This window comes from Octopus bimaculoides, chromosome 11 (assembly GCF_046866305.1).
Source record: "Octopus bimaculoides isolate indiv1 chromosome 11, ASM4686630v1, whole genome shotgun sequence".
NCBI lineage: Eukaryota > Metazoa > Mollusca > Cephalopoda > Octopoda > Octopodidae > Octopus > Octopus bimaculoides.
Window position 1 is genome coordinate 67,806,021 of NC_142938.1, and position 15,667 is coordinate 67,821,687.

The 15,667-nt window shown below is 37.8% G+C and overlaps 1 protein-coding gene across 4 annotated transcripts in view; it reads right to left on the reverse strand.

The window, feature by feature from the left end:
• The window catches only part of LOC106870965 (uncharacterized), a 55,549-nt gene extending 45,100 nt beyond the window's left edge, over window positions 1–10,449 (reverse strand). For 3 of the 4 annotated variants that reach the window (XR_016243703.1, XM_052971901.2, XM_052971902.2), the window contains exon 1: window positions 8,637–10,449. Coding sequence is in view for 3 of the 4 variants with exons in the window: in XM_052971901.2 (XP_052827861.1) it covers window positions 8,637–9,230 (594 nt within the window). In the remaining variant the exon portion in view is untranslated. The remainder of the gene's footprint in view (window positions 1–8,636) is intronic. The other variant, XM_052971903.2, reaches the window with a different exon arrangement.
• Between the last annotated feature and the right edge of the window lie 5,218 nt (window positions 10,450–15,667).

Consider the following 15,667-nt stretch of genomic DNA (forward strand, 5'->3'; position numbering starts at 1 on the left):
GGAAGTGGGATGCAAGATGAATTTGACTGCTACTTCCAGCAGGTCAGGTGTCCTTAAATGGTGATGGTAGTAGCAGCGATGCTGATGAACGATGTGTATGCCAGATGTATCTATGTAAGTGTGTGTATATGTGTCTGTGCATGTGTATACATATATATATTTTACACACACATACACACACGCTTCCTTGCTTGATGGGGCTGGAGTCATATATATATATATATAAGTTCAAAAAATGACAAAAAACAATAACAAAAAAAAACAACAAAGTAAGGACGTGATACGGATAGTGTTATTAGACGCTCGGGAAAGGAAAGAGAGAGAGTATGACGTTTCGGGCGGAGCCCTTCGTCGGAAAGACGGAAAGTTCAAAGAATGGAAAAACGGAGGAAGAAAAAATCGGCACCGATGCCCACGAGGTTACATCATATATTTGTATATATATTTCGTTATGGCATTGCAATACTAATAACCTGTTATACATACATAAATATATATATATATATATACACACACACACACAAACATGAAATCTGATGCACATACAATGTATATGTGTGTGATGATGATGTGTACATCAGATATTATCTATGTGTATGTTGTATATGTTTATATATGTGTACACACACATATACATATTTATAAACATGAAACATGCATGTGTCCATATTACGTAGTGTAATAAGTGTGTGATTATATGAATATTCACACACACATCAAACGAGGGCATTGTAACAGCCATAACCACAACAGTAATGTGACATTTGCCAAGAATATCAAATTGGCGTATGTTGCTTCATTTGATTCATGTAATGAGAGGATTTGATGTTGCCGCTACAGACGACCGCCACCGCCATCACAACTAAACTAATACGAACAACATTACCACCTCCACCACCACTGCTAACATCTACACTTCTTCAGAACCACAAGCCAACAAGAGTGTCTCTACTTGGTTGCTCAACATGCTAGAAATAGTAACCAAATCTCTCCCTCAGATCATGCTGTACCGTATAGGTGCGGTTAAGAAACTCGCCTCCCGACCATGTGGTTTCAGGTTCATGTTAGACTAATAACCTGGTTTATATATGTATGTGTACACACACACACACATATATGCATATTTATAAACATGAAACATGCATGTGTTCATATTATGTAGTGTGATAAATATGTGATTATATGAATGTTCATGCACACATATCAAACCAGGGTACTGTAATCGTCATAACCACAACGATAATGTGACATTTGCCAAGAATATCAAATTGGCGTATGTTGCTCCATTCGATTCATGTAATGAGAGGATTCGGTGTTGCCACTACAGACAGCTGGCACTGTGTAGCATCTTGGTCAAGTGTCCTCTATGATAGACTTGGGTTGACCAATGCTTTGTGAATGAGTATGGTAGACAGAAACTGTGAGGAAGGCTGTCATATGAATATATGTACGTGTGTATCTTTGTTTGTCCCCAACCATCACTTGACAACTGGTGTTGGTTTGTTTACAAACCTGTAACTTAACAGGGTCGGTAATATAGATCTAATAGAATAAATCACGGTATTACGGTATCAACCAGACTTTTGGATGTTGTTATACATCGCTGGTCACAGTTCACTTTGCCTTGTTTTAGTTTTCGAATAATGCCACCTTGCTGGTCAGGCAAGCAGGCCAACATTCTCCCTGATTGGAAGATTAGTCTGTCCATTTACAGCCGAGTGGAATGGTGCAACGTGAGAAAGAACACATTTTGAACCCAGCTGTTTTGGTGTTGTTTATTTGGTGTCACTGATTCCATGACATCAGACATTCTAATGTTTCATTTTTTCCCTTGTTCTCTGTGTTTATGTGTGTGAACATATTTCTCTTTGTATGAGGAGAGGGTAAGTGCTTATGTCAATTGCATTCAATTAATAAACTGGAATCTCTCTCTGTCTCTGTACAGTGGTCCTCAACCGGAGTCCATATGACCACTAAGAGTTCATACAAGATTTTTGGGGGTCCATGCAAGCAAAATAGTAAATTAGGGATCTACAACAGTATTTTAAGGGTCCATGAAAACATTTCACTTCAGATGTCATCATCATCAGCGTCTAACGTCTGCCTTCCATGCTAGCATGGGTTGGACGATTTGACCGAGGACTGGCAAACCAGATGGCTACACCAGGCTCCAATCTGATTTGGCAGAGTTTCTACAGCTGGATGCCCTTCCTAACGCCAACCACTCCGAGAGTGTAGTGGGTGCAATTTACGTGCCACCGGCAAGAAGGCCAATCAGCCACACTCAAATGGTGTATTTTACGTGCCACCTGCACAGGAGCCAGTCCAGCGGCATTGGCAACGATCTCGCTCGAATGACTTTTCATGTGCCAGGAACGCGACGCAGCGGCACAAGTGCCAGGAAAGCGACGCTGGTAACGATATGTATTTATTGTTAAAAAAACAGGTAGCTTTCTTTCTCTAATGTTTTACATAGAGTGTGTTTCCAATCACCGATTCAGAATTTTGAAGGAAGCTTCTATGAAACTAGTTCTTAAACATCAAATGGCTGTGGGGATCCACCAGAGTAAAACAGTAATTAAAGGAGGCCCATAGGTAAAAAAATGGTTGAGACCCACTGATCTAGTATGTTTGTATGTATAATGTCTTTCTCTATTTGTGTGTGTGTGTGTGTGTGTGTGTGTGTGTGTGTGTGTAAGTATACTCTTTTACTCTTTTACTTGTTTCAGTCATTTGACTGCGGCCTTGCTGGAGCACCGCCTTTAGTCGAGAAAATCGACCCTGGGACTTATTCTTTGTAAGCCTAGTACTTACTCTATCAGTCTCTTTTTGCCGAACCATTAAGTTATGGGGACGTAAACACACCAGCATTGGTTGTCAAGCAATGGTGGGGGGACAAACACAGACACACAAACATATACACACACACACATACATATATATATATATATACACACACACACACACACATATATATACGACGGGCTTCTTTCAGTTTCCGTCTACCAAATCTACTCACAGGGCTTTTGTTGGCCCGAGGCTATAGTAGAAGACACTTGTCCAAGGTGCCACGCAGTGGGACTGAACCCGGAACCATGTGGTTGGTAAGCAAGCTACTTACCACACAGCCACTCCTGCGCCTATGTTTGTATATACATATATCTGTGTTTCTCTATATATATCTGGTTGTGTGTGTGTGTGTGTGTGTGTTTGCTTGCAGCACCAAAAAGTACTGTTGTCAAAAACAGTCTGAATGACCAGTCAGCTGGGCCAAATCATCAACATCCAAATAGCTGTGTCCACTCATCTCATTCTGTATCCTGGTGCAACATAGACTTTTTGAAAATATGATTTAAGGCTTTGGAAAATCTATATTAATGCTTGGGTATCTTAAATAACATGTTCCTCATAATTTTGTCATACACAATTATAGTAAGCAAGTAATTTTCTATATTTTTCTATAATTTTTAAGCCTTTTGTTACCATATTTCTATTAAACTACAGTCTTTATTTCAATCAATTTTGAAAATAATGAAGAATTTAATAAAATTCTGTCATGATTAAGTCGATGTTTGGAACTTAAATCAATATAAAATTCTGATGGAAGGTTTTAATTTACATCATTTTATAAACAAGAAGTTTGTCTCAGAGAACTGGAAGCAGAGAGAATCTCAGATGAGTTGGCATCAAAAGGATTAACTTCCTTTGCTAAGTGCACCAGTAATTTTCTTTATTTAATCTCCAGTCGATATGATTAAGATCCCAACCCATAGTAGGTATATAAGCCAACAACAGAGCCTCACTACAAGAAAAACAGTCAGTCACACTTTAATAAAATGTATATTTGCTAACAATCATTATATTACACTATGCTTGAATAACAATAAAAAATGGGATGGTTATTGCTGGAATACCTCTCCTGTGGATCTGCTCTATATAATGACTTTTTATATTTTCTAAAGAACAGAACTTTAAAAGTAATTTATCCAAAATACAGTAAATTCTTTTGACTATTTCCTTTAGATATTAATCAACTCATGCATGGTTGGGTACTGCAATAATTTAATATAAGCTGTACATCTATGAATTTGCAAAATTAATGTTTCATTATTTTTCTCAGCACAGATACATTCAAGCAGGTCCCTACATACCTGTAATTTGCCCCTGATGCTAAAAAGGTTAACCCGCTCCAGCTCTGTGTGATCATTCAACCCGTGGAGCTGGGAATAAACAAAAGCAACATCTATATCTCCCACACTTAACCCTCCACAGTTTCTTAGTTCTGTACACAGCACTTTGATCTTTATCATTCAGGTATCAGGTGTGCTTGTGTGTGAGTGTGTGGGGGGGGGGGGAAGGACAGGACACAATGTAATGCCATCGAAAGGATATGAACTTCAGACATTTTCCAGCTGTTGAGTTATTTTTTTGTGTGTATGATTGGGTTCCATAAAGGACCAAGTTGAGAGAATGCTGGACAACCGAGGGATGAGTGGTTCATTTCTGGTCAGAGGCAGTATACAATTCATGACCAGGACACTAGAGTTCCAATGGCTCGGTCAGAATAAAAGAATATGTTTAGCCTTCTTGTTGGGAGTTAGGGGATGTCTCAGACACAATCACTACTATCCATTCTTTGTACCTTCACATTCTCTTCAAGATGAATAGGATTGGTGAGTCCCAAAATCTCAATTTTACTGTCAGTATTGACTCCATTAGAATTTACCTTTTTGCAGGCACTCACAGGCAATAAGGGCTCAGTTTTTCTAACTGTAAATAAGTGACACAAGGTAGAAAAAAACTACTGCTGCAAGCACCCCTACAAAATTAGTGTTTCATTAGTACACAGAGTCAGATATTTGTAAGAAAAGAGTGTAGTTAATTGATTCACCCTCAATACACAACTGGTACTTATTGTATCAACCCAGCAGTGATTAACGACAAAGCTGTTGCTATGTCAACTATAAATAAACAAATCTATGACCAAAATCATCACAAACATAACCTCTGTGTGTGTGTGTGTGTGTGTGTGTGTGTGTGTGTATGCATATACGTGCTTGCTCACACATACACACATATATATATATATTTCAGACTGTACATCTTTCTTTCTTAAGACAGTAGGGAATGATTTGAGAGAAATTTAGAGGCTATTTGCAGCAGGTCAAATGAAAATATAAAGCAATAATGAATAACTTTATTTTTATCCCTTTGGGCAAATTAAGAGTAGAGGAACCTGTTGATGGAGAATATCTGTACTCAGAAAAATAATGAAGTTTTAACGTTATAAATTTATAGCTATGCAACTTATATTAATTAGCAGCAATATACAGCCTTGTTCGTGTTTATTAATACCAAATGAATACAATCACATGAATTTACTATCTGTTGGATAAATTGCTTTAAAAATATTAATTTTTTAGGAAATATCATAAAAGTCACACAGTGCATGACCTTTTCCTTGAAAAGACACACCTGTATGCAAAATGTCATCTACCTGGGTGAAAAACCACAACCTATAGATTGAAACACAAATTCACTTATATATATATGATGAACAGGAACGTGAAACTCTGAGTAACAGTTGAGAACAGCGGAAAATAGTTGCTGATGGCCTATGCTCCATAGGAAGCGATGGTCTTTAGATAAAGAGTTTGTGATTTGGGGAAACTTGGTTGCTACTTCTAGCTGACTGGACAACTATGTAAAGGCTCCTTCATTGGCTAGAATCATCATCATCTGCAAACAATTGCACACAGAAGTGCTGATAACTTAAAGTGGATGGAACTTGTGGAAGAGGGAGACCCAAGAAGACATGGGACTAAGTATTGAGGGCGAATCTCAAGACACTGAACCTTACAAAGGAGTTGACTAAGGATTGAGATGTTTGGCACTTTGCATGGAAAATGGACATATGATGATGAAATATATTTCTCATCTGTTGCTAAGGAGATCTTGTCATTATTCATTCACATCTAGAATGCTTTGTAGTGAACATTATACAGACACCAGTATTCACTTGGTACTTTATTGAATCCAGAATAATGAAAAACAAAGTCGACCATAACAGCATCTAACTGAAAGGCATTACAATCTAGTTAAAAATGACTCCAGTTATATATATATATTTTTAAAGTTTATTACAATGACCAAAAGCAAAATGGGTCTTGTCAGCATAACACTTAAAGTTATGGTCCAGTAGTAATTTTTTGTCATTATATTATAAACACATGAAGGTGGTGACCTGGAAGAATTGTTAGCATGCCAAACAAAATGCCTAGTGGCATTTCTTCTGCTTTATGCTCCGAGTTCAAATGCAGCCGAGGTCAACTTTGGTTTCCATCCTTTCATTGTCGACAATATAAGTACCAGACAAGCACTAGGGTGGATGTAAACATTTAGTCCCCTCCCCTAATTATAGGCCTTGTGCTTAGAGTTGAAAGGATTATATTATAAATATACGTGCCCTATTTAATGCATTGAGTACTCTTATACTTTGTGAAACTCATTATTAAATGTACCGTAAAATATATAGTAAAAATGACGACTGGTATATAACTTCAAGATTTATGCTGGTGAAATTCACTGCATAGGTGTCTTGCTGGTTTGTACTTACATCTATGGAGCAGTAGAATACTATGCTAGCCTCACTTTAGGGCTCCCTAGTTTGAAGGGCCTTAAAATTTAAAAGGAATAGGTTTTAATTTTTTAAATCTTCTGGTGTAAATTTTATAGCTAGAGGACCTTAAACCTGATATGGTTTAGGGCTTCAGCAAATTTTATTCTTGCACTGTATATATGTATGTAATTTATGAATATGAACAGGGTGGGTGGGGAATTAAAACTGTCGACAGTCGGATGTCACAGCTAAATGCGTTTACGGCTTTACTACACGTTCATCTTGAATATTTTAACTTAAACAAAAAAAACTCGTAGTCTAGACAGAAATTACTACCTAAGTACATGGCCCCCTCTCTTGGGATGGTCGTGTAAATCCCAGTAGAGACTGGCTACAAAATGTCTATGACCACTGCACGTCCTCTCCTGCCTGTAAGGAATAAGACCCCATTGACACAGACAAAAAAAAAGAAAGCAACCGTAGTCCGACAACCATAGATTACTCAAGGTCCCACAATAATCCTTAAACGTCGAATAGATGCAGCGAAAAGTGACAGAGAAGGTGGAATTGTCAAATATGAACTACAAACTTCATAGACATGATTGTTTAGAGTAAAATACAACTTTGTTTGTGATGATGGAAGACAACATTGACACTTTCACATTATATATATATATATATGAGAGGGAGAAAGGTCTTCCTTTCCGGGGATAGAAATTATGTACTTCACCGCTCACTCTAGTTTCAATATCAGACACACTTGTGGAGTTGATTTTCTCGCATAAATTTGTAATTCTGTCCTTTCCTATTTCAGTTTTCTGTTAGCTCCATGCCGCTAGTTTTATTTACTCGCTCAGATGCGTTGTCTGACTCGAGATCTTATTTAAGAGGGTCATTCTTCTAAACGCCTGTCGTTACGATAGTTTCATTTGCGTTTTTTGACTGGGGTTTTGAGATCTCTTTGATTTTTAACACCTACAGGCTTCTTAAATGGCAAATACGCTGCCCTGTTGCTTTTAATGTGTAAAAAAAAACCCTATTCAACATAGGTTTCTCTCTCGTAGAACCACACAACCGAGCAAGCAATGAAAACAGGATAAAAGTGGAAGTAAACAGAGGAATGAATTCGTTCGTAATAGTGATTTCATATAATAATAGCACACGATCACAAATCGACTATCCAGGTGTACCAAATATTAAAAGGGAGCGTCATAGAGTACACTCCCACGCGGTTTGCTAAGAAAACTTTCTCTCTAGATAGATAGATAGGTAGGTAGGTGTGTGTGTGCGTGTAATTAATAAGCTGTGGAATTACATAAAGGCCTCAATAGCCTAGAGTTTCTTGGAAAAGCACTTGTCAAATACCTCATGAAACCGCGTGTGTTAGCTTACAAACTAATATCAAAGTAAGGACTCAAGGATCTGCCATCGAGAATTAATATTTATACAGTTTATCAAATGATTTCATTAGACTGCAGCCAGTAACAAAATTATATATATATACATATATAGTGAGAATTTACAAAAAAAACAAAAGACGAAGACGGATGTGTAAACAACAAACAGATGTATTAGTTTAACGCTCGGGAAGGCTTTTACGTTTCGAGCCTACGCTCTTCGACAGAAAGGAACACAGAAATAAACATATATATATATGTATATGCGTGTGCTAAAATCTTTGACATCGATTTTATTATATTTAAGATATTAGTCATAATAAGCGCCAATTTGAGACAGAAAACGGATGAAAAGCTGACTGACGGAATTCGAAACCCAAGCAAGCAATAGGTATCTCATTGGGTCCGTTATTTGTTGCTTTTTATCTCAGGTTGGTGCTCATAGCATACACACACATACAAACATACGCGCGCGCGAGAGATGGTGTGTATAGGAATTCATAGGTATAAATATCTATAAAAAAATGCAGGGCTATTTAATTAAATAACTTCAGGAAGAAAAGTAAAACGCTAGCAATAATAATTGATGCGAATGTATAAAACAAATAAAAGAAAAATACCCTTTTTCGACGCGACTTCGATTTCTTTTCGATTTTGGCGGAAGACGGAGTAATTTCTTCGACTGTGACTTCGACATCTGGAGATGTCTGGCATTGCTTGATATGGTCGGAGCTTCCTTTATGTTCGGAAGTTGCTGTACATTCTAAGTTTACACTTTGGTAACCGTCTTGACCTAGCACTTCGATTTTATCCGCTTCTTCTTGGACATGATGGTAAGACGGTCTCTTTGCAGGGAAAGGAAGTGCATTTTTAATGTCCGTAATTGTAGAATTCTTTGTTGGTGTGATGGAAGGTGCATATGCCATCGGAAAGTCCGAACGATGAAAGCCAGCATCAGGTTCATCAAATCCTTGTCTCATGGACATGGCGGAAACAGAGGAATTAGGTGTTTTGTTTTCAAACCTGTTAACATTTGGGGGTTCATTGGAGACAGAGGTATCAGTAACACTAGCACAGTAAACGCCTGTTGTTGACATCTCTACTTCACTTTCATCACAGATTTCTTTCAGTTTACTATACGGTGCACGGTTCCAAACAGGCCTAATGTATCTTTTGTGGAAACCTACAGCTGTATCCCAGATTTTATGCCACATTATAAAATATGAAGGGTCAAGTTAAGCAATGCATTGAATGGTTATTGGATGTGAGCATAAAAAAAAGTCAGCAGCGAACTCGAAATGGCAAAAAAGAGTGAAAATATTTTTTGTTAAAATACGTGCTTTGCTGTCGTCTTCCGAGTAAATACAAACAGGTGAAAGATCAAATCCTGTACATGTAATCCACCTGTAACTCCGACAGTTGACTCAACAGCGAAAAACCAATTAATACAACCATAAATATAATAACGTTCTCTCTTTATCGTCTAATTAACAATTTTCTCTTCACACCATTTAGAGATATACTTCAGGTAAAATGCAAGAATGAATTAATGTAAATAAATAAATAAGCAAAACATAACAGGTGTGACGTAGAGGGTAAAATCAATGAATACACACAAACCATTAAGTATGACAATCCACGTGCTTTAAGAAAAAGGAAGATTTTTTTTTTAAATGTTGGGGGAGGGGAAGAAGTCGACTGCTATCTTTGTTGACTATTTTTTCTTCTTTCATGTAAAAATGCTTCCACTGATATTTTTGTGGTGTATTTGTGTGCGTGATTTTCGTCTGTGGCGAGGCTTCGCTTATTTACAGCGATCAAAATATAGTAGATTGGTAATGTCTTCTACTTAAAACATGTACAGAAATTATACATATATGTAAGATATCTATCTCTTTCTGCTATAGGAACACAAATAAATATAGATATACAAATGTGTGATGAGAAGCAGTGAAGTAAATGTAATGTGTGGTGGCAGTAGTCGAAAAGAATGCAATGTCCTGCTAGTACCAGCTCTATCGCCGCCGCCAGCACACCACTGCTACATATGTTAACTAGACATGTAAGCCACACCCACCTCTCACATACCACCACTACTACTACTACTACTACTAATACTACTACAACTGCTACTACTACTACTACTGATGATGATGATGATAATAATAATAATAATGATGATGATGATGATGATAATAATAATAATAATACTGAGCTATAGCATAGCCGATGTTTATCAACAGGTACACATCGCGAAAGTCGGCTAAATAGATTCAAGGTTCAGACAAAAACTGAATAAATAAATAGATAAATAAATCCGAGTGTACTGTTAACATCACTCGTGAGTATTTGCAACCCCCACCTCTACCACCAATAAGACCTGTTATTTATCATTATTACCACTGTTGTTAGTTATGTATTATTAGAAACTGCAAGAAAGGGAACACTGAAATATTATATATTCTGCTGCTTTTATTCATTTTGCTTTCTTCTTACTTTCATACAATTCTCTCAACTCGTGAACACATTCTATCTATCTATCTATCTGTCTGTCTATCTATCTATCTATCTATCTATCTATCTATCTATCTATCTGTCTGTCTGTCTGTCCATCTATCTATCTATCTGTCTGTCTATCCATCTATCTATCTATCTATCTATCTATCTATCTATCTATTTATCTATCTGTCTGTCTATTTATCTATCTATATGTCTGTCTATCTATCTATCTATCTATCTGTCTGTCTGTCCATCTATCTATCTGTCTGTCTATCCATCCATCTATCTATCTATCTATCTATCTATCTGTCTGTCTGTCTATCTATAATGCGTGTGAACACAATGTATATTTACTGACAGAATCTAAAAAATTGCTAATAATTTTCAGCAATGATATATATAAATGAGAAGAGGTCTGTGTTTACGTGAAATTGTTCATCATTTAGCCTTAAGGCGCGCACACGCACACACATGCTATACCTTTTTTAGCACAATTTTTTTTTCATGTAAGAATAGCAAAGCGTGCATTATATTAACCATCAGACGTGTATTGTTTATATCAAGACTGTGTTTTTATTTATTTATTTTTCTTATTTATAATCACGCTGTTTTTTAGTGTTATTTTCATCTTCTGTCTGCACTAGGCCATGCTCGCTGTCTTCAAGAATCAAGAAGAGATGGAAAAATGAGATGATGTGATATTTATGTTTTAACATCGTAAATAACGAAGCGATTCCAAAGAATTGGAACCAGCCACTATTTCCGCGTTACCGTTAACGTACCACGGTACCTGGTAATAGTTCGTTCACTCACCGATGGTATAGGAAGAATAGGCAATACCTATTATATTGTGTTCGATAATTTTGCATTACAAGGATTCAAATCTCCCTAATATCATCATAAAATAAATGAACAACAACCAACTCAGTCTTCAAATCGAAAAATCGCAATTGATGACAGACACATATTTTTTTTTTATATATAACATATCTAATAATGAACAGAAATAAAGGGGAGGTAGGTTAATCGAGTGGTCGAATACATGGGATAGTTTTAAATGCTTCATGACAATGTTAGGTTACTATATGTTGTGACTTCAAATTTCACTGCGGTTGTATTTGCCTTATAAACCACTCCAAGTTCGATGAAATATCGCTATGTACTAAGGACGATTCACTCCACTGCATCGCCCTCGACCGTAATATATGAGTGGTCTTGTGACAATATGAGAAATATTTATATTGATAGTTTTGTTGTGGTGGCCGTTGTTATGTAACCCCCAACAGTCTTACAGTATACGGGCAGATAGCCGAACGACCTAGCTGCGCCCCACAGATCCGCATTTTCATCACAGCGTAGACGGTAAGGCAAGCTTTTGTGAGCCAACAGGGCATCCTATGTTCAGTCGCTTGATACTCCAGAAACAGCAACCAAATTCCCTCGAATCATCTCCTATCGTCTTGAAATAAGAAGGATACACTGATCAATATAGTCAGGTATAATCAAGGCCTGTACGTCTACTTCATCATAGCTGACCTGGGGGTTAACAACAATAGCGAGTTGGTTTTCTGCATGACCCTTTGCAAACCGGTCTCAGTCCTTGCTTAAGGCCGTTTCTTTCCTTTATTGCACTTACGCAGCTAATTTGAGAAATGAATGCATGTCACAGCCCTTTAACTGTGAAATTAAATTTCGTGGCTGTGCAAGTAACGATATTAAATATTTACCAAAAAAGAAAATATTAAAATTGGTATTTTCTGCAAGTCATGTTGTCTCAATAAACTTGACAAATCTCAACAAAAAATTGTTTCAAACATGACATTCCTCAACAAAATATAGATTGTTATATAAAACTGCTTTCCGCAGCTGAGGGTAATAAAATTTTATGCTAGCATGGAAAGCGGACGTTAAACGAACATCTGATTTCCGCAGTAAAAGGAACCTCTGCTTCTCTAAAAGTAAAGTACATTTGTGAGGTCAAAAACAAACTACAAGTAGAAACTTATAGCAAAGTACAGGATTTGAAACATCACTGCTAAGTGTTTAATTTACTTGTTAAATTTGATTTGGGGTAAAAAGTTGAGTAAAAAGTAAGCAACGTTTTGAACCATGAAGAATTTGTACCGGATTTTTGCAGAGTTTTGAATATTTTAAAACAATTTTTTGCAATAGTCTGATAATACAGACAGAGACTGGCTCAAATGCTTCAATAAATTAACATTGATATTTTTTTCACCGTCATTACACTCATCTAAGGCGGCGAGCTGGCAGAAACGTTAGCACGCCGGGCTTAGCGGTATTTCGTCTGCTGATACGTTCTGAGTTCAAATTCCGCTGAGGTCGACTTTGCCTTTCATCCTTTCGGGGTCGATAAATTAAGTACCAGTTACGCACTGGGGTCGATGTAATCGACTTAATCCGTTTGTCTGTCCTTTTTGTCCCCTCTGTGTGTAGCCCCTTGTGGGCAATAAAGAAATAAGAAACGTTAGCACACCGGGCGAAATGCTTAGCGGTATTTCGTCTGTCTTTATGTTCTGAGTTCATGTTCCGCTGAGGTCGACTTTGCCTTTCATCCTCTCGGGGTCGATAAATTAAGTACCAGTTGCATACTGAGATCGATCTAATCGGCTGGACCCCTCTCCAAAAATCTCGGGCCTTATGCCTAGAGTAGAAAAGGTTATTACAATCATCGGGAACGTTGCACGAAATGTGTTGATTGTGAACTACTTGAGACTCGTTCTCCTCACTTTTGAGTTGGACGCGGTGTTTCAGAAAAGTTATTAAGCTGTTTGTTGTTTCACGTGCGTTATATTGTTGAACTGTTGTTGTATTTTTTAAAAAAACACAGTTTTTCCCGCGCGAGCGGGACTGTTGTAGTCGTCCACATTGTTTGAAGGGGAAAACGTTTAACCTTTAAAATGGCAATAAGATAATATCAGTACGTCCGACATGAACTTGTCGGAGGAAGAATTGGAAAGATGCTTAATTAATATAGAGAAGGAGCTGGCGAGAAGAGGGGAAACCAATTTGAAAAGTGGTAAAAGTTTTGCAGATGTGACCGGAGTTAAGAAGGAAGGAATAAATTTTAATATGTAGGAGTTTAAGATGTACAAAGACCTAATGAAAAGGGAGGGGTATGAGGTGGTACTGATCCCTTCCAGTGAAGTCACGAAAGAAACAGAGAGAAAAACAGTGGTTTTCAAATCATTTTTAAAGAGAGAGAAATAGGTAGAGATTGCGAAGAGAAAAGAAATCGAGAAGTATTTGGCACCCATCTGGCCAGAAATAACTTACCTGACCAGGGGTGCCAAATATTCCACAGTAGAGGTGAGGTTCTCATCAGAGGAAAAGGCCAGGCGACACTCCGTAGCCTCATTGTTTTCGGATAATATCATCCTCTTACCCCCCTACTTTGGAAGACGGACCTCCAAGGTGAGGGTGGAGGAGATACCACCAGAGGTGGATGTTGCCTGGTTAGCAATGGCAATTGTATTGGAGGAGAAGGTAACAATCCTCCATGCCGTGAGAATACCTGAAAGAAACTGGCTGGAGCAAGGACTAGAAATGGTCATCCAGTCTACCCCCAGGAGACCTAAATGCTATCACAGGCACCATAGTGGTGGGTGATAAGAAACTGAGGGAAATGGTGGAGGGCAGGAAGCTTAGGTGCTTCAAGTGTAACTAGAAAGGCCACATTAGAGCTGAGTGCCCTCCTCCCCTTGAAAAAGTTACAATGACTATACCGATGGAGACCACACTTCCACCCGTTGAAGTGTTGAAGTCGGAAGGAATACACAAACCGAGGGAACAAGAGGAAATAATGGAAAAGTAGACAGCGGTTAACAGGAAGAAAAACAGAAAGCGACAGAAGAGAATGCACACTAGTGATGAGGATCCCCAACCTGTTTTATCCCAACCCGCCCTTCCCTCGCAGACACCAGCCTTCGACATGCCCAATAAACACTGACCCTGCCCCTACACAGAAAAGAAAAGAAAAAACAAGCAGCACACATAAACAACAAACCTCCCAATCCGTGTGGGAGAGAAAAAAACTTTGTGATATATAGTAAAGAGAACAAGAACTTAGTGAAAAAGCTTTAAAATATAAACAAACTGATAAAGATTGACATTTCTGAGGATTACCCCTCTCATATGGCGGGGGTGCTCGTTGACAGTGAGCACATTCAAGAACTCAGAGAGGTGTTTGGAAAGGTAGACTATGATTTGGAAGAAGAAGTGGACACAACTGGAGTAAAAGATATGGTAAAGTCACATGATTTGTTTAAACGGTTCAAATGAGAACTATCTCATCCAAAATAAACTATAAAAGAGTTCAATGAGGTCGCTCGGAGTGTGGGGTTCGAGTCGCCCCATTTCCGTCTTTCATCAATTTTTTTCATTTCTTTTTCATCAGTTTGTTTCCCTCCGCCACTTTTGTGTTTTGTTCGTCCTTGTGCTGTCCTCTCTGTGAAAGACCCTTGTGGTTATTTAAAAATAAGTTGTTATAATAATCTGAAATGGAAATATCAAAGCTCGATATTCAAGCAATTTTGCTATTGAACTTCAAAAACTGCTCACGATATCAACGAAACATTTGGTGAGGAAATGACCAGTGAGTGGTCAATTCAAAAATGGTTTAAACGATTTCGCAGTGTAGATCTGAGCCTTGAAGATCGTGAACATAGTGGACACCCATCCGTCATCGATGACAGTTAATTAAAGACTGTCATTGAGAAAGATCCACGTAAAACCACTCGAGAACTGGCAAAAGAACTTCAAGTTAGCCAGAAAACTGCCTGCAGTCATTTGCATGCGATCGGAAAATCAAAAAAGCTCGACAAATGGGTACCAAACGATATGAATGAAAATCAGAAAATGCGCAGAAATGAAATTTGCTGGTCGCTTCTTCTCTGTAACCAGACCAATCCATTTCTCGACCGTATTGTGTGGTGATGTATCTGGTTTATTCTATTCATATTTTAGAATCAAGGGGCAAGAACAATATAACTTCCAGAAAAAGGAAATTGACAAAAATTAAATGCTTTTTAAGGACCATTCAAGAAAAATAAGCTGCTGCTTTGTCCACTTATCAGAAATCTCAATTGAAGACATAACTAAGTAAAAACAAAAATATTGCAGACAAACATAATGC